The sequence below is a fragment of the Diabrotica undecimpunctata genome, chromosome 2 (genome assembly GCF_040954645.1).
Source record: "Diabrotica undecimpunctata isolate CICGRU chromosome 2, icDiaUnde3, whole genome shotgun sequence".
Lineage (NCBI taxonomy): Eukaryota > Metazoa > Arthropoda > Insecta > Coleoptera > Chrysomelidae > Diabrotica > Diabrotica undecimpunctata.
The window spans coordinates 167,707,511-167,730,585 of record NC_092804.1 but is presented as its reverse complement, the minus strand read 5'-3'; the positions used below and the strand labels follow the sequence as shown (position 1 = coordinate 167,730,585).

Here is a 23,075-nt window from a genome sequence, read left to right as displayed (position 1 = left end):
ATGTGTTTTAAGTTTTTTTTTCAAATCCTGAGAAAACTAAACAGCATTTTTGAAAAATTTAAAGGCAGAATGAAATATTTTTTAGAATAAATAAAAAGTTTCTTTTGCATGCAATATTTTCAATTAAAAATTATACTATATTTTCTCTTTTATTTTCACCCCTGTTACATAACATATTAAAATAAACATTGTAGAAGTTTTCAGGAACTTTCTGCCCTGAGTAATAATGTAGTCTTTCATTCTGCGTTTAAATTTTTCAAAAATATTTATTAGTTTTCTCCGGATTCGAAAATAATGGATACATTTAAAACACATTGGAAATTTTGCCAGGCGACATTTGGCGCCTTTTTCCCTACTTAAATAAATGTATCTTTTACAAATGGCAAGAAACTTTTTATTTTTGAATAAAATAAATAAGTTTTATTAAAAAATACAATTTACATAAGTACAATTTAAAAAATGTATTTATTTATTTCAAATAATTGTTTTAATCATATACTCTACGACACTGGTCGTTCATCTCTAACCATTCAAAATACCCCCGTAATAGGATTATAAGGTATTGTATTCCTTCAGATATAAGGTGGGTTAGTCGAAAACGTCTTAAACCGTCAGTTTTAGGTTGGTTTTTACTATTATATCGTATTACCTATCCTCTCTGTATTTCAGTTTTCTAATTAGGGTTAAACTTGTAGTGAGCTATCAACAAATTGTGAACCGACTGTAGGTTCGTACCTTATAATTTAATTGCTAAAAAAATGTTTATTGCATGTTTTTTATATTCAATGTTAGATTGATTTAAACATTATAATAATAATAATGCATTTCTTGTTTTTTTTTTCATAAACCTGAGGTATCACTGAAATGGTATAAATATGTACCACCAACCTGTTACATCATTTTTTTCTGGGAATACTCAGTGCTATATATATGTTAACCGAAGAAATTGAGATTCGTCGAGGTGTGCGTCAGGGTTGTGTGCTTTCTCCACTATTATTCAATATTCTAGCGAAACAATATGTCAGGAAGCGCTCCTAGAGCAAAACATTGGTATGAACATTAACGGAGAGTTAATTAACAATATACGATACGCTGATGACATGCTAATAGTAACAGATAACCTAGCAAATTTACAGTTTTTGATGGAAAACGTAAACACCCATACCAAAAAGTATGGTCTAAAACTGAACATCAAAAAGACTAAATTCATGATTGTAACAAAGAAGCTATACACCAATGTGAATTTAACCATAAATAATCAGCCAGTTGAAAGAGTTACGTCCTACAAATATTTAGGGGTTTGCTTCACTGATACTAATGACCAGACAAGAGAAATCAAGAGGCGAATAGAGATAGCAAGACAATCGTTTGTCAAAATGAAAAAGTTCCTATGCAGCCGGGACATAAATATAAACTTAAGAACGAGAATGTTAAGGTGCTATGTTTTCTCCGTTCTGTTGTACGGCATGGAAGCCTGGACACTGAAAAAGATAAACATCAAAAACATTGAGGCATTCGAGATGTGGTGTTAGAGGAGAATGTGGAAAATACCATGGACGGAAAGAGTAACAAATCAAGATGTTCTGCTGAAGATGGGGAAGGAATGCGAAGTCATAAAAACCATACAAACGAAAAAACTGGAATATCTGGGACACATAATGAGAGAAGAAAAGTACTCTCTGCTTAGACTCATAGTCCAAGGAAAAATCTCGGGAAAGAGAAATGTGGGACGTAGGAGGATTTCCTGGTTGCGAAATTTAAGGGAGTGGTATGGGTGCAGTTCAATACAGTTGTTCAGAGCTGCAGCCAACAAAGTGAAGATTGCTGTGATGGTAGCCAACCTCCGATAGGAGACGGTACTGCAAGAAGAAGATATATATGTACCCCTACAAAACTAACAAACTACCACCAAAATGATGCTGTGATTACTAATTTTTGGTTAAATTATATCCCCCAAAACTTCATTAGTACAAAAAACACAATATTTGAAAATCCCTTCTGTTTTGCCCGTTTTGTGTGACTGAACACACAATGCACGTTTTTTATTAAGCGAAGTTTTTTTTCATTTTCTGGGTTATCTGCCAACGTCAAACTCTGACTCAAAATAAGATATCACTGTAATGTAAACCCAGTAAGGACACTTCCCTATTGCTGTTAAGGACTATTAAGCACTGTTGAAATTGAAACGTTCGCTACAGAGACTGTACTAAAATTTTTATTTTAGTACAGTTATCATGCATAAATCTGGGTTATAAAAACTACCATTTTTCCCAAATAGTGCACTTCAGAAAAATGTTTGACATTGTAGCACTTGTTACAGCCCAATATTGTGAAAATTCAGTTGTTTCTAGGTCTTATTTATATGAATATGTGGCGTTTATCAACTTTTTTTGAAAATATTTCAATATGTTACATTTTCTTATCGCAGACAATTTTTTAATTAAATGTTTACCTTCTACATTACGAATTTTATTTCGTGATAAAAATATTTTTAGAAAACAGCAAATACGTGCTTTTTATTTCACCAAAATAACTTTTTGGTTTATTTATTTTTTCACGGAATCGTTCCGCGTTTGATTGGTGTTTAAAAGTTGTTGTGGTGTGGAAAATAATTTTCGTTGTGTTTTTATTTTAAATGTTTATAAACTTTAGAATACGATGAGGTAATATACACAAATTTATAAAAAATACTTCTTTTTTTTTTTAGTCGATTCTGTGAATGTACTGGTTCCATTTTTTTATTTAATTAAGTAACAATGACAGTTAATAATAAAAATAATAATAAAAAACACCTGAGACACATCTACTTTACATCGAACAATTTGCGCATTAGATGATACAAGGCCGCTTAAACTAAGGCAACAAGAAATATATATATATATATATATATATATATATATATATATATATATATATATATATATATATATATATATATATATATATACAGTGTTGTATATTCATATAAGCTGTTTTTATTATTTATTAAATTTAGATTTGGTGTCTTGATAGTATAAAATTGATTAATATAGAATGCAGTCGCTCTATTTTTCCATTTCCTTGGTGTTTGCGTGTAACCTGCATCCGCCGTCACCTGGCACAAGTTTTCTGAATAAAAATTAAAATGAGACATCGATTTTCTTTAAATGACTCATTCCGTATCTCAGTGGAACGCCCACACGGAGTGTCTTCCGTAGTCGACGGCATAAAAAATGCTTTCTTATTATGCATGAATCATTTCTTGGAATTACGGTATATTATGGTGATATAAAAGGTATCTTGTCGTTTTGCGGACAGTGTTCAAAAATACTCTTAATAGTTTTTGTTTTTTTTTACATTTTAAATTTAATTAAATTCATTTATGTTTGCGCTATCGAGATTGAACATATTGCAAACGATTGACTTTCTATCAAAGATAGCCTTTTAAGTATACATTAACAAAGACGAACATTTCTCAAACCTTTTATACTTATTTATAAATTGCAAATCCTTCATTTCTCTCTGTTCTTTAATAAACATTTGTATACGATCATAATAAACAGCAGAAATATATATGTACGTTTCAGATTTCTAAATATCTTTGAGCTTTGAGTTAACAATATCATACATAATAAAGAAACCGTGTTTTATCTTATAACGTAAAAATGAACAGCATTGTATTATATAAACTGAAAGTTATAAGTAGGTCAAGGTCGACCCATGCCTTAGATGAGAGACCAAGTCATGCCAAGCTGTCTAGATCCTACATACATACTTCGTTGCACTTGTAAGCCGTGTCGCTGTTGTTGTTGTTTATTGATGTTTCATTGGAATAACAGGTACCAAATTGTGTAACGTGCCATTTCCTTACATGTTATTAACTTGCCTGTATTAGATAATATCGCATGCTGTCTGACATACTTGAATTAAACAAAAATGTTAAAATATAATTTTTGTTTAAAGCATATTAAACAATTTACAAGGTTTATCTGCAGTACTACGCGAATTATGTGTAGCCTCTTTTATCCTTTATTTTAAATTCATTTATTATTAAATTATTTTAAATGGAAGTCAACAAACATTGGCAAGGCAGTTAGTTATTTGGGGTTGATTTTTACAGACGTTAAATAAAATATTTTTAATTAAAATGGCCTTTTAAATTTAGAAATTTTAAGTTAAGTAACATAAAAATTAAACACGGTTATACAAACTCGAAATATGGGTGTTAAAAGGTGGGTAAATAGAATAAAATATGAGGTGGACCATGAAAGTGAGCCTAATACAATTTGGGGAAATCTGGCTAGTATAAACAGGTCATCATCATCATTCTGGCCTTGCAACCCTGCGTAGGTCTCCTTAAGAATTTCTCTCCAGTCGTCCCTATCCATCGCCTTCCTCCGCCAAGCACGTATTCCCATATTTCTCATGGCTTCATCGATGTTATCAAGGAACCTTGTTCTGGGTCTTCCTCTTCTTCTCTGACCAATAGGTCTATCAAAGAGCGTTTTTCTAGCTGGGTCATTTTGTTCCATCCGCGTTACATGATCTATCCATCACTCCATTTTCATTCACTGCTCCATAGATTCACCTTAGTACTTTTCTTTCGAAACATCCTAACATGTTTTTATTACTTTTTGTTAGAGTCCAGGTCTCTGAACCATATGTTATGGGCGTATTATTGTTTTGTAGAGGGCGCAAACTCTTCTGGAAATTAATATGAGGAATCGCTAAGGTTCATTCTGGTCATTTTTGACGCTTTTTCTGGTGGTGCATCGCGATAATTTAGGAACGGCTTGTCGGATCGTGACGTACAATGGCTCGTTGGAAAGAAGAGGGGACGGGGAATACGTTAAGAAAAAAAAACAAAGAATGGAGCATTGCCAAAAGGGCACTATATCGTATCTTCGGTGTTATTGGACCGATTGCTACGTAAAAGGTATCAAACGAAAGGAGAGCGGGAAACGAATACATTAAGAGAAAAAACAAATATGGCAGCATTGCCCAATGGGCACTATATCCTATCTTCGGTGTAATTGGACCGATGATGAAATGCGAGGTAGAACACGCTATAAATAATGCTAAAATTAGAAAAGCTTGTGGTCCAGATGATACATCAACTGAGCTGCTGAAATTAATAGAGGATGATAACATAAAAGTAGTAGTAAGACTTTTTAATTCAATGTATAACACCGGAGTGATTCCCACAGATTGGCTCAAATCCATTTTTGTCGCAATACCTAAAAAACACAATGTGAGAAAATGCTCAGAATATTGATTAATTAGAATAAGGAGCCACACTCTTAAAATTTTCCTAAGAATACTTCACAACAGAACTAGACGCAAATGCGAAGAAGATCTCGGAGATACCCAATTTGGTTTTAGAAATACTATGGGAACCAGGGAGGCACTTTTTGCGCTTAACATCATTTTACAAAAATGCCGTGACCAAAGAAAAGATGTATTTGCATGTTTCGTGGACTTCGAAAAGGAATTCGATAAAGTACAGCATGTAAAATTGATGCAAATACTGACAAATATCGGAATAGATGACAAGGATATTCGTGTCATTAAAAATTTGTACTGGAATTAAACTGCTATCGTAAAAATTGGAGATGACTACATCGATGAAATCTCCATACAACGAGGAGTCAGACAAGGTTGCATTTTGTCGCCAACATTGTTCAATGTTTACTTATATGGAATAAAAATCAATGGGGAACTGCTTAATGTGATTAGATATGCATATGATACAGTAATTCTGTCAAATAATATTGAAGGTCTCCAAATTCTGCTTGATGTATTCACGAGGTAGGAGAGGAAATGGGCATTAAAATAAACTCAAACAAAACCAAATTTTTAGTGTTTAGTCGTGACCCACATCCCGATTCAAAGCTTTAATTAAACGTCCAAGTTGAGAAAGTTCACAAAATGACATATTTGGGAACTCTGATAACGGACCAACTAGATCCAGACCAAGAAATAAAACGTAGAATAGCAATGACTAAAACTACTTTTATAAAAATAAAGTCATTTCTTTGCAATAATCATCTCAGTTTAGAACTAAGACAAAGAATGGTTAAGTGCAATGTTTGGTCTGTACTTTTGTATAGTGCAGAAGTGTGGACGCTAAAAGTATCGATCATGAACAAAATTGAAGCATTAGAAATGTGGGTTCATAGACGAATGCTAAAGATACCTTGGACAGCAAGGAAAATTAATAAAGAAGTACTAAGGAGCGTCAACAAAGATAGAGAACTGCTAAAGACTGTTAGGTTAGACTGAAATGCAGGACAATTATTCCATATTGGAGAAGAAGAAGAATTGGACCGATTGCTACGTACAAGGTATCAAACGAAAGGGGAGCGGGTAACAAATACGTTAAGAGAAAAAACAAAGATGGCAGCACTGCCAAAAGGGTCACAAGGGTGCTTATAGTCGACGTATTATTAATGTGAATGTGAATGAAGACTTTATAAACTAGATCTTATGTATTATTTCTATTATTTTAAGCAGAAATATAATATTCTATCTTTACAATGTAAAATGACTAGCAAGGAAACATATTTTCTTATGCGCCGCCAATGATCGAATTCAAAATTTTCTAGAATTCATGATGGCACGTGATTTCGGCTACATTTCATCACTTACGGTGCGTGATTTCGGATGACTAATTTTATTTAATATTTGCCAGATTATAAACCTTAGCCACAAGGTTCCACGAACTTACTTTACTTTAGTAAACAAGCACCTAAATATCTTTCTTTAATGGTACTTACTACGAATCAGAGAGTAAAATTTTAACACACAGTGTAAAAATTTAACGATAATATTTAACTCTAAGAGTCAAATTTTAACGGAGTAAAAATTTAACGTTACACCTATAGAGGTGGAACATTCTGACTTGACATTGAAAAAATCATCCAAACCAAATAAGTGGTTTTTGGAATAAAAATATTGTAAACTTTGTTAATGTTTTGGAAATGTGTTATTCTCGTAGAGCTAGCTATATTAATTAAACAATTTCCAAACAGGTTGTTCGTATTATCGACGGTGTTTGCGATTCTGTTGTTTCGACAAACACAAATTTCCGAGATCCAATCAAGGAATAAATTGCAATTAAAACAAAATTGCTTGTTACCTCACCTCACGGTTATTATTAGTTTATGCAAGCGACCTTTACCTGGGCATTTTATGAAAGTACTTTGTAGCGTAACAATCGAATAATGCTAAAATATTATAAACTTTTCCTCGTATCGAGAATCGAAGGTTATCAACGGCACGTTATTCAGTTCCTCATTTGGATAGATGGAAAAAATAATGTTTACCTACGCTTTTAAAATTATTTGAGCTTTTAAATGACAGCAATTATACAACACGAGTCAGGACGGGAAGACAAACAAATGACATCATAAACATTTTAAAAGGACAATGAAAAGGAACTGGAAAAGAGAATGAAAGTATTACCGTAACTACTCATGGAGGGAGTACCGTATCGTACGAGATTATCGTATGATATCTACAGGGCCGCCGCTAAGGTATTGGCCACCCGTGTGCAACTTAATATTTGCCGCCCCCTTCCAACACTTTAAACATACATACTATTATTTAAAGAAATGTGCAGAAGATGCATAATATAACAATAATAATTTGTAAATAGATAAATACTGAAGCGTTTTTAAATAAAACGAGCGGTTCGAATTTATATAAATATATTTATTTATAAGTTTACAGTTCGATAGTATCTTAACAACTAAACTTAACGCATAGAAGGTATGTTTATATATAAAATTAATTATGTACTAGAAGATTCTGGAGTATCCCACCTCTAATTCTCTTATTTGAAGGGTTGATCTCTCTCTCGCTCGAGATATCGCCGGAAAGTTCTAGTCGCTTTCGAGATGCAACCGTTACACGGGCCACGCCGAATGCATGTTGTTAATCCTTTTTTAATGCTGTAGATAGTTCAAACAGTTTTTGAGAATATTTTATATGAGCTGCACCGGATTCATGTCTTTTTAAAATAATAGCTAAATGTTGCCAGTCACTTACCTCATTAATTCCACTAAGTAATTGTCGGCTGCTTTCATCACAACAAAAAAAAGGTGCACAAAAAACACTATTTAGTGATAATGAATAAGTAACCACGGGCGATGAATTTGGTCTTGATTAGGTAATGTGCGATAATAATAAGTTTCTGAAAATTTCCTATTATTTATATCTCTGGGGAAGTTAATATTTGTAATTTGCTGAGGAAAATTTTCAACAACAAATTGAACTTCACTTGGATTCATATTTGCAGGCCATTTTCCGGAATCATCTGAAACCAAGTATATGCCGGAGCTTCCTACACTGCAATCCAGATTAACTGGAACATTAATTGTTCTGTCTTGGTTAGTGGTTTCAGGTTCAGGCGTTTCAGCATCAGCACTCGAACTATCGCTATTATTGTCATCAAATCCTCCGTCTCTATCCGCAGGAATATTTAATTGTTTGGTACTTTTTGCTATGGTTTGGACTTCGCTTGAAGTTGAAGGTCCTAAATTTATATCCGAGTCTTCTATATTTTCATCAAAAATGATTCCAGTGCACCGCTAAGTTTTTTTCTCTCCTCAGTTTTTGCATCTTTTATTTTTCTATATTGAAAGCCTGAAAGTCGTTTTCTTTTTATTTCGGACATTTTGAAATTATCACTTAAGAACGAACCCGGGCGAATTTAACAAAATAAATCCAAAAACACTTCAAATAAGTTGTCCAAATAATGTTTCTCCAAATAATATGTAGCCGTAACGTTTACAAACAAAATCGTTTATCAAAAGCGTGTCTAAATTCATCGAATTCTCAATCAAGACTGAACATAAGACATAATAACCCATCTATAAACATAACCATAGGAACAATATTATAACAGAAACTTTACAACCACTTGCCTAAATTCTTGTAAAGTATCTACGTGTGAAATCCCAAATAACTGAAGTCCGAAAGCCGCCAGCCGCTTTGAATTAAAAAGTATTCCCGAAACTGCTTTATGACTGTACCTGCAAAAGGGCGGCAGTTCATACAATAAATAATATGTTCTGGCATTTTTTTTAGATTAGGATGAAAAAAAGAAGTATACATGATAAATGAAACGCATTTGAGTATTATCACGTACTGAATAATTATTATTGTTTGGAATATTAGAGTTCACAGAATTATCTGAATCATTACTATTTAATTATTTGAATTTATTTCGTTTTAAAAAAGTATTATCATCAGTGGACTGCTTTTGGCCGCCCCTATTGTTGGTCGCCCGTGTGCGATGCACACTTGGCACACATGGTAGCGGCGGCCCTGGATATCTAGTTAGCCTAGACTAGTTCCATAGTTAAAGAAAATTTGCGTTAGCATAGCAAAGAACAATAGGAAGTATACAGTTTCACGTCAAAAATTGAAATCAGTGATGCGCAATATTATAACTTTTTGGTCTTCCAAAAGGTCTCTTTCTTTGCATTCTTGCGGTTATTAATTTTCTGCGATTCTATTCTCATGAATCCGATAACAACTAAATAATATTATTTAAAAGCAAAAACTCTCCCAGAAAAATAAAATAAATAAAACCTAGAAACAACGTTTTTTACATTCTTACTTTTTTATTTCTATTTACAAAATATACCTACTCACCTCTGCTTGTAACATCTTCATCGAAATCCGCATCAACAGAATATATTTGACAATAATTAAAAGACACAACGATAATTTCCAACAAGATCCAAAAATATCACACATCTAACTGTCAGCAACACAGTGGACTAACCGCGCATAGTTTATTTTGCTTCTCTAAGATCTTATCAATCAAATATGGAGTGTTATCAATCAACTTTAGTGCAACCATCTAATAACGAATAGAAAAAGGTGGATTGGTCCACTGTGCAGCTGATAGATTTCAACTGGACGGTTAATATTCCACAATAAAACATATTTTGAATTTTTTGGGGTGGTCCGTTATTGCACTCATAGCTCAAATGATTTCTAAGTCTTGGAGCAATGATAACTTTTGGGTCATGGGTCATAACATCAGAGGAACTTCAGCTCAACTTTAACTAGCTGGCAATAGAATAAACGAAAACGAGACATATGTGGAAGATGAAAATTAAACGAAAATAAAATTTTTGGATATGACCTGAGACAATAAACTGAAATGGAAAGAATTCATTAAAATGTATTGGTTGCTTGGAACAAAATCCAAGTTGTCAATGCATTAAACTTTTAATTTAGAAATTAATCCTAAATCCAGTCTGAGTCTATGGCATAGAGGTATGTAGCTAAAAATAATATTAAGATATAAGGATTCCAAAACAAGGCCCTGAGATGCATCGTGATTTCAACGTTGTTCTTGCGCAATGACTACCTTCATAGAGATCTGAGGGAACAACAAATCAAGAATAGATCAGGACTGAAACACGAGACCACTCCGACCACAATAAAGAGGTAGGTATTGAAGCTGCTTGATAGTACAAAATTTAGAAAAAAAGTTCTTGGTCCTTAAGTGAGTTGGACTGAGAAAAAAATCACCACACGCCTTTTTATGACGCTGCTTTACGGAAAACTTTATGAAAAAATAACTAACTAAAATATCTAAAAAGTAGTTAGTTTTTAAAATCTGTGAATTAAAATTGTACGTGTATCTGTTATGGCTATAGACTACAAGCCAATGAGACATTTTAAGTGATCATTTTGTAGCAATTTAAATTTGCTTACCTCGTTGGGAGTCACTTGTAACAATATATAATGGCTTATAGGGGGTTGAAAGGGGGAACTGAACAATTAATGGGCTAGAGATAGGGTAAAAAAATAAACTGAAACGTTTGCGAACGGCTACTCGTGTTTTTAACTTTATATTAAAAATTATAGCTATAAAATTCATCCAATTTATCGAAACTTACAGCCCTTCGAAATGGAGGTACTTTCGAAAGATCGACATAGGACAGTGGAGGCAATAACTGTTTCAGCTCCATTTTTTTTTTTTCGAGATCGGAACTTGAAATTGAAACACGTAGGAAAAATTTACATTATCTCGGCTTTTATTGCAGCTAGAAGCCTCTATTTAATCTGGGGTAGCTTGTCGAATAACTACATAGTTTTCACTGGTCGGGAAATATGGGAAACCTCGGAAAAATTGAGTCCATTTGAAATTCACCGTAAAAACTTACTTTGGGGTGATAAATCTAGGACGCAACGTCATTGAAAAATGTACGGCTTCAATTCCAAATGATTACTTGATGTGTAAAAGAATTTTTGGCAACTATGCCGTCTAAAAATGATGGTTCTTTCAAATGTTTATAAACCGTTATCTGTATTTGGTAATCGAATTGTTGTTTTTTCGGTAAGATAATTATGTCTTGTACGGTAGTCAGTTTTTTGACAAAATATAACATAAGAACTATCAAACTAATTCATAGCCGGTTATAATAAAAGGTACAAATTAAAAATTTGAAAAAGAATTGAAAATTGAATATATTTTTAAAGTACCCTGTGGTGTATTTTATAATATATTTTAAATACTGTCGCTGTTATTAGTTATTTAAAAGTAGACAAATGAAAAGAAAACAATGTCGTACATTTTAAAGCAATGAATTTTGCGCAGCTGATTTTGTCTATTGAAATGTTAAATTTTTTACCTCTTCTATTAAATACCTCTTCAATAAATATAAATAATTTTTAAATAATATAACATCCCATTCAATTTTTAACAAACAATTTACAAAATACCTACATTCCAAGCGTAGTTGTTAATATCTATTCCCCTCAAGAACTACCCCTTTAGACCCCACGTTGGTGGTAGAATAAATTGATTGTGAGTAAGTCTAATTCTTATTTTTTTTTACCTATTTTAAATGGACTTACACAGGCAATATATACAAGGTTAACGCAATGTTATGGAGGGTTTTTTAAAGAATAATTTTCACTGCAAATTTGGTAATTTTATTAATTTTTCTGGATTTCACAGTGCTCCGAAATTGAGCAAAATTTTCCACCTCAATTGAAGTTTACCTTACCTGTGTAGTCACCTGTACTGATGTGGTTCTTACTGAGTCAAATGACCCCTTAAAAATGTAGTCTGCTAGTACAATATACTGTAAACAGTCAATTTTTGTAATTGCTTATTATCTTTTTATTCCACTGTAATGTGTCAATGACCATATTGGCGAGACGCTTTAAATAAAATAAAAAATATATTTTTTATCACATTCTTTGTAATTACAACACCTTTTATTATTGCATTCTGATGTTTGGTTGGTGTTTTTCACTTCCGCATTAACTGTGAATTGAATATAACCGCCTTGCAGTAGATAAATATAGTGGTATTCTTATCTGTCATGTGGCTTCCGATAGTACTTCCGTTTTCTCGATAAGTTAAAGATCCCATTTAGTCGAATCCGGTTTGTAATGTTGACAAATAATGGGTTTTTAATGTAGCTCAAATTATTACATTCGGTTTTGTTTATATTTGTTGCGTACAATATAAATATTTAAGTAAATATTGATATCTAATCAAAGATAGAGGAAATTTCTAATCAAAGTTTATAAAAAAATATCTAATCAAAGTTTAAATTTCGTTAAGTTTTATTACCAAACCTTACTGTTCTCCTTTCTTATTATTATTGTACAGATCAAGTATACCGTACCAGTACCAGGTTCTTATTTGAGTAACCTTCTAGGACATCAATCACATTTCGGATGATTCTGTTCGATTTAGCAATGTTCTGTTAAATGACCGCGTACACTAATTTTGTCTAGTGACCTACATTGATGTTCTAGAAAAGATAAAGAAAGTCCAGTCCAGTTGGCTGGTATCTTCCGTAGGACAAAGATGTACGAGCCCCTTCCTATATCAGTTGGCCCAACGTTAGATTGATAAGAAAATTACATTTTAGAGAACAAAAATAAAAGCGCAGCGTAAATTTTAGAATAACTAATATTTAAATGGGAATAAGCCACAATTAAAGGTTAAAGTACGTTTATTGACGTTTCAATTTCCACTTCGGAAATCGTTCTCAAAATACAAACATTAGTAAATTAAATAAATTTTGTTTTTTGTTACTTGCTGAAAAAATCTTCTAATAATTTAATTTTATCTGACTCATTTATATTGACTGTTAGTCAAACAATAGTAAATTATGAGGGAAAACCAGAAAAAAAAACCTCATAATACTATCCCGACATGGTAAGTATTTGGTCGTGCATTCAGTTTACCTTCAATAAACACCAAATTCTTATTTTATCTGTTTGTTACTTAAAAAACATAAAGGATGTATATGTTACATATATCTTTATATGTTACTCTATATGTTACTGACTTACTAATACTGGTATTTTCCTTTTAACAATATGGGTAACCAGATCCTACTACATTCTGCCGAGGAATTTGCGACACAATTGGTCTCATTTAGCATAATTAGAGCTGCTTCTTTTGATGTTTCTCTTTTTACCATCCGTTTCTTTTAGGACTATATTTGAATCATTCCATTAAACCCTATGTTCATTATCCCATGCGTGTTTACATATTTAGCAATGATGGTTGGTTTGATAAGACCGAAAACGTTCTGAAATTTTAATCAGTCTGGAGATCTTTAATTTTTTTTATAAAAATAATTTTTAAATATACACCATTTTGTCCATTTTACACTGTAAGTTTTTCACTTCACTATAAGCTTTATTATGATGTTCGTATTTTAATTGCATACTCTTCACTTCAAAAGAAAATTTAAAAGAGTTGGGTAACTGACTAACTAATTATTATTTTTTTCAGGTTTTCCTCAGACAAGACGTCCTCGATTATCTAAATGGCTGCGATTTTGTTCAGATGGGAGATTGCTAGTTCAACGCAGAGAAATGACTGATAACCAGGAAGAAAGGTATTAATATAATTTAGTAGTTATTATTTATCTATATTTATGTGCTTATTATCATTTGATGTACCTTTATAATATACGTATCTGTGCCCAGTTATGGGTGATAAGTAACCCTTCAGATATTTGAAGCATGACATGTATGCTAGAAACTAGTACAAAATGAAAAAGAACCTGGATAATACCATATCCATAATACGAATAGATAATGTTTGTAAATAAAATAAAATAAAATAAACTAAAAAGTTGGAATATCTAGGACATGTAATGAGAAATCAAGAAAGTTACGGCCTTCTACAGCTGATTCTCCAAGGGAAAGTAAATGGTAAGAGAGGACCGGGAAGAAGACGCATTTCCTGGCTTCAAAATTTACGAAAGTGGTATAACACGACTACCACTGAACTGTTCCGCGCTGCAATAAATAAAGTAAAGATAACCGTAATGATCGCCAACATCCGGAACGGATAGGCACTTTAAGAAGAAGAAAAATGTTTGTCCATTAGTGTCGCCATGATAAGAGGAGTGTTGTTGTCACATCTTCTCTTTTACCTTTATTCTGAGAAAGCGTCCCAGAGCGCATTGGAAAACATCCACGAAGGCTTTTTCTTCTTCCTCTTTATCAGCAATTCTGCTTGTTTATTGGCGGATTAATACCTCTATCACTTTTGGTTGTCACTCCATCTTTTGCGCGGTCGTCCTATACTTCTTCTGCCGATTGGTGACTTATCTCTTGCTATTTTAACGATACACTTATCCTCCATTCTGCTTATGTGTCCATTCATTTATACACTGTACGTTACATTTTCTTTTAATGTTTTCACTTCTCTTTCGATCTCTCAGCGTATTTCCTGTAATTCTTCTCAGCACTCTCATCTCTGCAGTTTCCATTAACCTTTGCGTTGTGGCTGTGTCGGGTCTTGTTTCTGAGTCGTATGTCATTATTGGTCTTACACTGGCTTTATAAATTCTTGACTTCATCTCAGTGTCAATGTGTCTGTTTCGCCTTATGTGCTATTAAGGCATCCTGCCAGTCTATTTGCTTTTTGTACTTGATCTGCCACTTCTTTGTCCAGGACTCCATAGCTAGACAATTGTAATTCCCAGGTATTATATATATTTCTGGTTGGTTCTTTGCTGACTACTATTGATTTAGTTTTCTAAGATGAGATTGCCATATTAAATTCTTTTGCTCTTGTGTTAAATCTGCGGACCAGTCTTTGCAGACTATCTTCATCTTGGGCTATCAATATTGTCTTGTCTGCGTAACAGAGTAATTTTATTTCTTTGTTTCCCATTCTGTATCCTCTTCCTTTGTTAACGCTTTTGATGATTTCATCCATGATCAAAGTGAAGAGCATGGAGCTCAATGAATCCCCTTGTCTTATTTCGCTGCCTATTTCTATAGGTTCTGTAAGTTGTCCATATATTCTGACTTCCATTTTGTTGTTTTGGTAGATGTTTTTAATAGTTTTTATAATATTTAGGGGAACTTCCTATTATACAGAAGATGGATTACATCTTTGAGTCTTACTCTGTCAAACGCTTTCTTTAGGTCAATCATAAATACTGGTCCATTATACTCTAGGCACGAAGGCATTGAGGTTAATGAGAGGCTGATCAACAACATAAATTTTGCCGATGATACGGTCATCCTGGCGGACACCTCTGTAAGGCTTTAACGATTTCTATGCACAGTTGAAGAAGAAGGCGATCCTTTAGAATTAAAATCAACACTAACAAAACAAAAGCAATGGTAGTTAGTAAGCAAACGTAAAAATCTACAAGCTAACATTCAAATTTATAAAACTCCCATAGAAAATTATAGTTTATTCGTCTTCCGGGTTTGGACCGTGTCATTTGCGAGTGACCCAAAAGTGGGTTCATCTCGACGTTTCGCTACAATTGTATGTAGCTTCTTCAGGAGAACAAAAAAAGAAAACAAAAGACAGGAAGATGGGTAGTTAGCAACGGTAACTCAGTTACTCAACGCAACCAGAGGCGAATACTAACTACCAAGATGGGCGTTTGGTCACAGTAACTCAACTACTTAACGCAGCCAGAGGTGAAAACCAAATGCCAGGACAGGGATTCACGTCCAACAGCTCAGAACACTAACGCGTCGAGAGGCGGGGAGTGAATCCGACGATTACTCCGCTACCGCTCTATTTATAGTCGCGGTGACCTGTCGTGTCGGGACGTATCGGCACACTTCGTGGCGCGAACGTCAAGAAGCGCGCGCTGGCCAATCATGTGGCTGCATCGTGGTAGCGGGACCGGACGGCGGCTCTAGACTGAGATTCCAGATGGGAGACAAGTAGTAAGTAGTATCCTTCCTCTCGATTGATATTATGTGGATTTTTTCGGATCTCTAGAGATTCGCGGATTTTCCTGGAATAAAAGAAGGGGCTCTTAGAAATAATATGGTTTTTTTTTAACCATATGGAATGACCGGTTTCTTGGCAGTGTTCTGCAACTGCAGAATGGGAGAAAAGACCTGATCGAATGCATCTTTGATGCTCTTGAATCCGAGTTTTGACGGAACGACCAGTTTCGCCAATATACACTTGTCCACATGAACAAGGAATAGAATAGACACCACAAGAAGATAGGGGCGGTAATGGGTCCTTAGGAGAGGGTAGATATTGTGAGATTTTCTTGGGTGGTCGAAAATCCCATAGAAAATGTTAATAAATTTAAATACGTCGTCTTATGGATCACCAAAGATATAAACCTGGATATCTGCATTCCTTAAAATGAAATACTTTTTATCTAATACATCTTTTTCATTGAATACTGGGTATCGATTCGTGAAAACATACATTATATTCTAGTTTCATATATGGGACAGAGGCATGGACAGTGGACCTAAGTTTATGAGAAAGTTGGAAGGCCTTCGAGATGTGGTGTTTAGAAGACTCCTGAAAATACCATAGTCAGACCATGTCACTAACAATATGTGAGAATACATTATGAGATCTTGAGGTTGTTGGTGGAGGGGAAAATTTAAGGAAGCGATTGTCCAGGTAGGAGAAAATGTTGATGGTTGAAAAACGTGCGAAAGTGGATGGGTCCGCTACTCAATCCATATTGAGAGCAGCACAACATAGAGAAATATTTGTCAGAGTTGTTGCAGACCTTCATAAATGAGGAGAGCACTCTAAAAAGAATTGACTTCAGATATATAGATTTTAACAATGAACTCAACAAATAAATAATGGAGTGATTAAAAAGAAACGGTAGTATCACAAGTAATCTCAAAATAAAAGAAAGGAAAACAATAAAATATACAGGAAAGCTCGGAAAGAAGCAAAAACGATTTCCAGACAAATACATCAGTAATCTTGGAAGAAGTTTATTAGCTAAATTTAAAAAGGATTAATATGGAAGACAATTTTTTTTCTTACAGATTGATGAAACAAATCACAGAAATAACAGAAAAAAAATACGCTCACGTAGAACTGATTAACGAAGAACCAAGGATGTAACACTATGGGAGTATGTGGTATAATCCTAATAGGTTTATGGAAATGGACTTAAAAAACGAACTTATTTCAGATTTGACCATATAACAATGGTGATCACAAAATCTAAACACAGAGGTGATCACAAAATCAACGAGTAAAAAAAGGAACAGTCCAAATAAACTTGGAGATATGCAGGTATCTTGCTATACCTAAAATGCTACATCTGACAAATCGGTGTTGGTTGTAGTACAACATACCAAAAACGTAGCAAACGGCAATAGATAGAAATAAATTCATTGAAATTGAAAAAAAAAATGATCAGAGAAAACTAAAATCTCCAGCGCTATCTATTGAACTCTCGGCGGCTTACGAACAATGTGGAGATAAGGCGTATTATACAAAATTCCTCTTTCAATTCTCTATAAACCAATAGCTTAATATTGATAAACGGCATTCTCAATGATTGGCTGTTCCATACAATGCGATATCAGCTCCTTGAACAACTGCGTGTCATCAAGATTAGTGCTCGCACCAATGCTGTATAGCCGGTACATTGCAGGCCTACCAAAAACACAATCAAGAAATTTCGGACATTTTGTCTTTTCACTGTAATATGTAGTATAATCGATACTACTGCATTCAGCAGTAGTTTTAATAGTGTTTGCACGGCAAAACAAAACCTTAACTTGCATTGCCCATAAACCACCAGAATTTGGCCTACCCTGCAAAACATGGTCCACTGTAAATAGAATCCAAACCTTCCACCGTAACTGCGTATATTTCCTGCATAAATAGGGTAACCAACCATCCCCAGAGTGGAACTGCAAAGAGAACCAGACCATTGACCATATGGTTGAAGAGTGCCATACAAGAACTCCGACCACTTCCTGCTCGAACTCCAGGGGCGATAGAATATATAAATAGACTTGATGTTTTTTTAACCCTTCAAACCTCTTAACCAGTTCGTTATATTAGTGATTTTTGTGTGTGGAATCAGTGTGTCTAATCGATATGTAGCGAGCTATGCGAGACTTACTCAAATATTTAGAGTAGCACCACTACACTAGATTTTGGAATAATCTTTAATTCTTACATTTTACAGAAACGAACGAATTGCCCGCTACAAAGAAGAACGAAGGCGGCAATTAGCCGAACAATTTGCAACCCACCATTCACCTTCGAGAACAACAAGAAACGTTAACGGTTATAACAAGGATGGGGGTTCATCCAGCAACACCGAAGGCCCCAGACCGACCAGGGCATCCCAGCTGCGAGCCGCAGCAGCATTATCTCAGGAAAATATCTCTAGTCAGCAGGTTCAAGCTAGTAAAAGTTCTGAGGTGAGTTTTTATTACTTATATTATCATATCTTTTTTTAAATTGAAAATAATCCAATGATAAATAGTTAAAAATACCAAATTTCTGCTAAAATCGGAAAGATGTTAAAAAAATTGTTAATTCAAGAGTTACTGTTTAAAATAAATTTATCTTTGCCTTATTTTGGCTTGAGTAACATTTTTTGTGAAATAGGTAGTTACTACCGTATTCGCCCCAAATAACATATTCAGTTATGGCCTCCCGTAAGTGGTGGACCCGGAGTCTTCGATTTTACGACTGCAACTTGTAATACATCGTGTTAATTTTATGTGACTAGTAGTTCCGTTTCTGCTTTATCGGTGAATTATAATGTCCTAATAATCCCGTCCTTGTTTGAAGCTGGCATTGATTTGATTGAAAATTTTTGCAAGGAGGGTTGACTGTCTGGTTTGCTTTTACCGGAAAGAGATTGAAGAGAACATTTATGTCATAAGTGACTTACTGTCCAGCTTTTGGAAACATACCGGAATATATTTGTACAGTGTACATCGTCCAAAATCTTGAACAACTCCTTCAAACTCTATTAATTCAAAATTCACCCTCAAATCACTTTTTCCTTTATTATATTTATGAAATTTGTATCTTTCGTTAGAAATATTTTTTCTCAGTTGTTTCCCAATTTTCTCTTCCGGTTTTATTCTGACAACGCCACAATTAATCACGACATGCAACTTATCGAAGGTTTAACCCTCAAATGTGTAATACTGTGATCTCGCTGGATTAGTGAGAATACTCTCATAACGTAAACCGCCGCAACTGATGCAATGGACGAAAGACCGTCCAATTCTGAATTGTAGCGGGTCGTGTTTACACTCCATCGTTCACTTTCACGCACGAAAAGGTTACTCACGCTAACGACATGTCACTGACTACAACAACATGAACATTCTTATAATATACTTATGCTTCTTCTTCTTGATGTGCCTATCCGTTACGTATTTTGGCAATCATCACGCCAATCTTTATCTTTTCTGCAGCAGCGCGGAAAAGCTGCACAGGTGATATGTTGAACCAGATTCTCGTGTTCTTTAACCAAGATATTCTTCTTCCTGGACCTCGTTTTCCAAATATTTTTCCTTGAAGAATAGCTTCAAGGAGAGCATATTGGATTCATTTCATTAATATGTCCGAAGAACTGTAACTTTCGAGATTTGATGGTGGTCAATACCTCTCGGTTCTTATTCATTCTTCTGAGGACCTCCTCATTTGTGACTCGGTCAGTCCAAGGGATCTTAAGTATTCTTCAATATAGCCACATCTCAAATGCTTCCAGTTTTCTGCACATATCTTCGTTTAAGGTCCACGATTCAACACCATAAAAAGGACAGAGAAGACGTAGCATCGCAGCATTCTTACTTTTGTATCAAGAGAGAGGTTGTGACTCTTGAAGAAGGCCCCCATTCGATTGAAGGTGGATCTACCTTTCCGATGCTTGCTCTAATCTCATTTATTATGGTGCCGAGGTAGTTGTAGTGCGTCACTCTTTCTACAGGGGATTGGTTGACGTAGAGTTGACCTCCTGTTATCCTTTTCTTGCTAATTATCATAAGCTTTGTCTTATTAACGTTTATATTGAATCCATATTGTTGACTGTACGTGATTTTGTTCATAAGAACTTTTGCTACCGACTGAAAAAAAAATCCAACCAATTCATGGCGAACAACCAAATAAATTATTAAAAAATTTCCACTTCCTGATGAAAATGTCAAAACTCAGTCATTCCTACGAGACAAATCCAGCAAGTGTCCTAAATTATATAGTATTGCAAAAAATGTACAAACGAGCAGTTAAACATGAACAGTATTTTATTAGTTTTGTTATTGCATTTAATCTCCTCGGTATATTTCTTCTTTGATACAACTGTTGTAGAATATACGTAGGTAAGTTGATTGGTAAACAACCTTATTAATCTCCGGCTATTCTAATCCCAAGATGGTCCCTCCGTCACCCAAGTCGATGACTAGCAAGGTCGCTCTTGATTTTTATATGATGACAACAAATCACCGCCATTTAAGGATATGACAGACAGTAGGTGTTCGGCGATGATTATAAACTTGTTTTTGTAGTACTATGTAGCACATTTCATTTAACTTTGTCGTTGAACAGGATTGTATTAACTAAAACGGCAATCCGTGAGGCATTTGATGTGAAAATACATATATTTTATAAATGTGTACACATACAAAGATTTAAGCTCACAAGTAGATGTAGACCTCGTTAAATTTTGTAGAATTCTTATGGATAACTATTTTTTTGAGATCTCTTATGGTTCTATAGAATGTTAAGTCCTTCAAGAATTTTCAAAATTGGATTATGTACATACTACGTTCCAAAATTAAGCACTTTTTTAAAAGTTCACGTCGCGTCGACATCTCAGATGTTAAAAGAACATTAAAATTTTGAATCTTTACTTTGAATCTGGTCTTAATTTGTGATAATAAGTTCTGTACTTTATCGAATATCTTTTCGAAGTCCACGAAACATGAAAATACATATTTTTTTGATCACGGCATTTTTGTAACAGAATATTTAGCGCAAAAAGTGTCTTCCCAGTTCCCGTCGCATTTCTAAAACCAAATTAGGTATCTTCGAGATCATTTTCGCATTTGAGTCTAATTCTGTTGTGGAGTATTCCTAGGAAAATCTAAAGATTAGGCTCATTAGGCTAATTAATCGATATTCTGAGCATTTTCTAGCATTGTGTTTTTTAGGTATGGTAGAGGTAATGAATTTAGACAAGAGCTATGAGTCATGCCGATGCAGTACATAAGTTTACCTGTTATTTACAAGGTCATAGCTCTTGTCAAAATCCATTACCTATAACAAAGATGGACTTGAGCCAGTCTGCGGGAATCACTCAGTGTTATATATTGCATTAAAAAGTTTTACTAGTATTTTACACAAGCTTTTCTAATTTTAACATTTTTTAAAGCATGTTCTACCTCTGATTTCATAATTTCTGGGCCGTCAGTATAATTTTGGTAGGATTCGGTAATATTATTTCTGTCATCTTCAAACAACTCTAATATATACAGTTGCCGTCCTCATCTTATTTCGTTTTCATTTACAATATTTTGTTATTATTGTCAACTAGTACAGAGGAAACTCGGTTTTTAAATATGTTGCTTATTTCTTTTACTTTTTTGTGCATATTAAAAAAGTCGTGTCTAGATATCACATGCTCCATTTCGCCGCACATTTCTCTCATCCATTTTTCTTTAGCTAATTTTATCTCCTTTTTAATTATCCTCTGTAGATATCTATATTCTGTTTCATTCGATTTTATAAGTCGATCAATTTTAAGATGTCTTCATCATCATCAGTCTGGTTTTACAACCCTGTGTGGATCCTAGTCTCATCAAGAATTTCTCTCCAGTCGTCCCTATCTATCGCCTTTCTCCGCCAAGCACGTATTCCCATATTTCTCATGTCTTCATGGATGTTATCAAGGAACCTTGTTCTGGGTATTCCCCTTCTTCTCTGACCAATGGGTCTATCTAGGAGCGTTTTTCTAGCTGGGTCATTCTGTTCCATCCGCATTACATGCTCTATCCACCTCAGACATCCTATCGTAATATGTTTGACGATATCAGGTTCCTGGTATATTTTATAAAGTTTAAAATTGTATCGTCCTCTCCACACTCCATTGTCATTCACTGCTCCATAGATTCGCCTTAGTACTTTTCTTTCGAAACATCCTAACATGTTTTCATTATTTTTTGTTAGAGTCCAGGTCTCTGAACCATATGTTAGGACTGGGCGTATTATTGTTTTGTAGAGTTTTATTTTGTATTTCTCGATATAATTGTGGATTTAAGGAGAAGATTGAGCCCAAAATAGCATCTGTTGGTCGTGCAAATTCTGCGGTTTATCTCTACGGTATCTGCGGTATCGTTTTCTATAACAAGTGGTCGTAGGATTTGTGGTTTCGTGCTTATTATCATATACTTCGTTTGGTTGGTGTTTATTAAACCCAATTTTGTAGCTGATCCTTTTAATGCTACATACACCTCTTGTACAGCGTTTTCCATTCTCCCAACAATATTGATATCATCAGCGTAGGCCAGGATTTGCACTGATTTATTATATATTGAACCAGTGGTTGTGATTTGTGACATACGTATTACTTTTTCCAGAGCCAGATTGAACAGTATACGGGAGAGAGGGTCTTCCTGGCGCAGCCCGTTATATGTTTTGAAAGGTTCAGACAGTTCCCTCTGCATTTGTACTCTACATTTAACTTTTTCAATTGTAAGTTTTGTTAAATTTACCAACTGATTTGGTATTTCTAGCTCTGTCATTACTTTGAACGTTTCTCTTCTTTTCACAGAGTCGTAGGCTGCTTTGTAGTCTACAAATATGTGAT

At 34.3% G+C, this 23,075-nt stretch overlaps 1 protein-coding gene across 4 annotated transcripts in view; it reads left to right on the top strand.

Moving 5' to 3' along the window:
* The window catches only part of LOC140435172 (uncharacterized), a 405,909-nt gene that overhangs the window by 195,227 nt on the left and 187,607 nt on the right, over positions 1-23,075 (top strand). For all 4 annotated transcript variants that reach the window (XM_072523926.1, XM_072523928.1, XM_072523925.1 and 1 more), the window contains exons 3-4: positions 13,769-13,874; positions 18,435-18,672. In XM_072523926.1, coding sequence (XP_072380027.1) covers positions 13,769-13,874; positions 18,435-18,672 — 344 coding nt within the window. The remainder of the gene's footprint in view (positions 1-13,768; positions 13,875-18,434; positions 18,673-23,075) is intronic.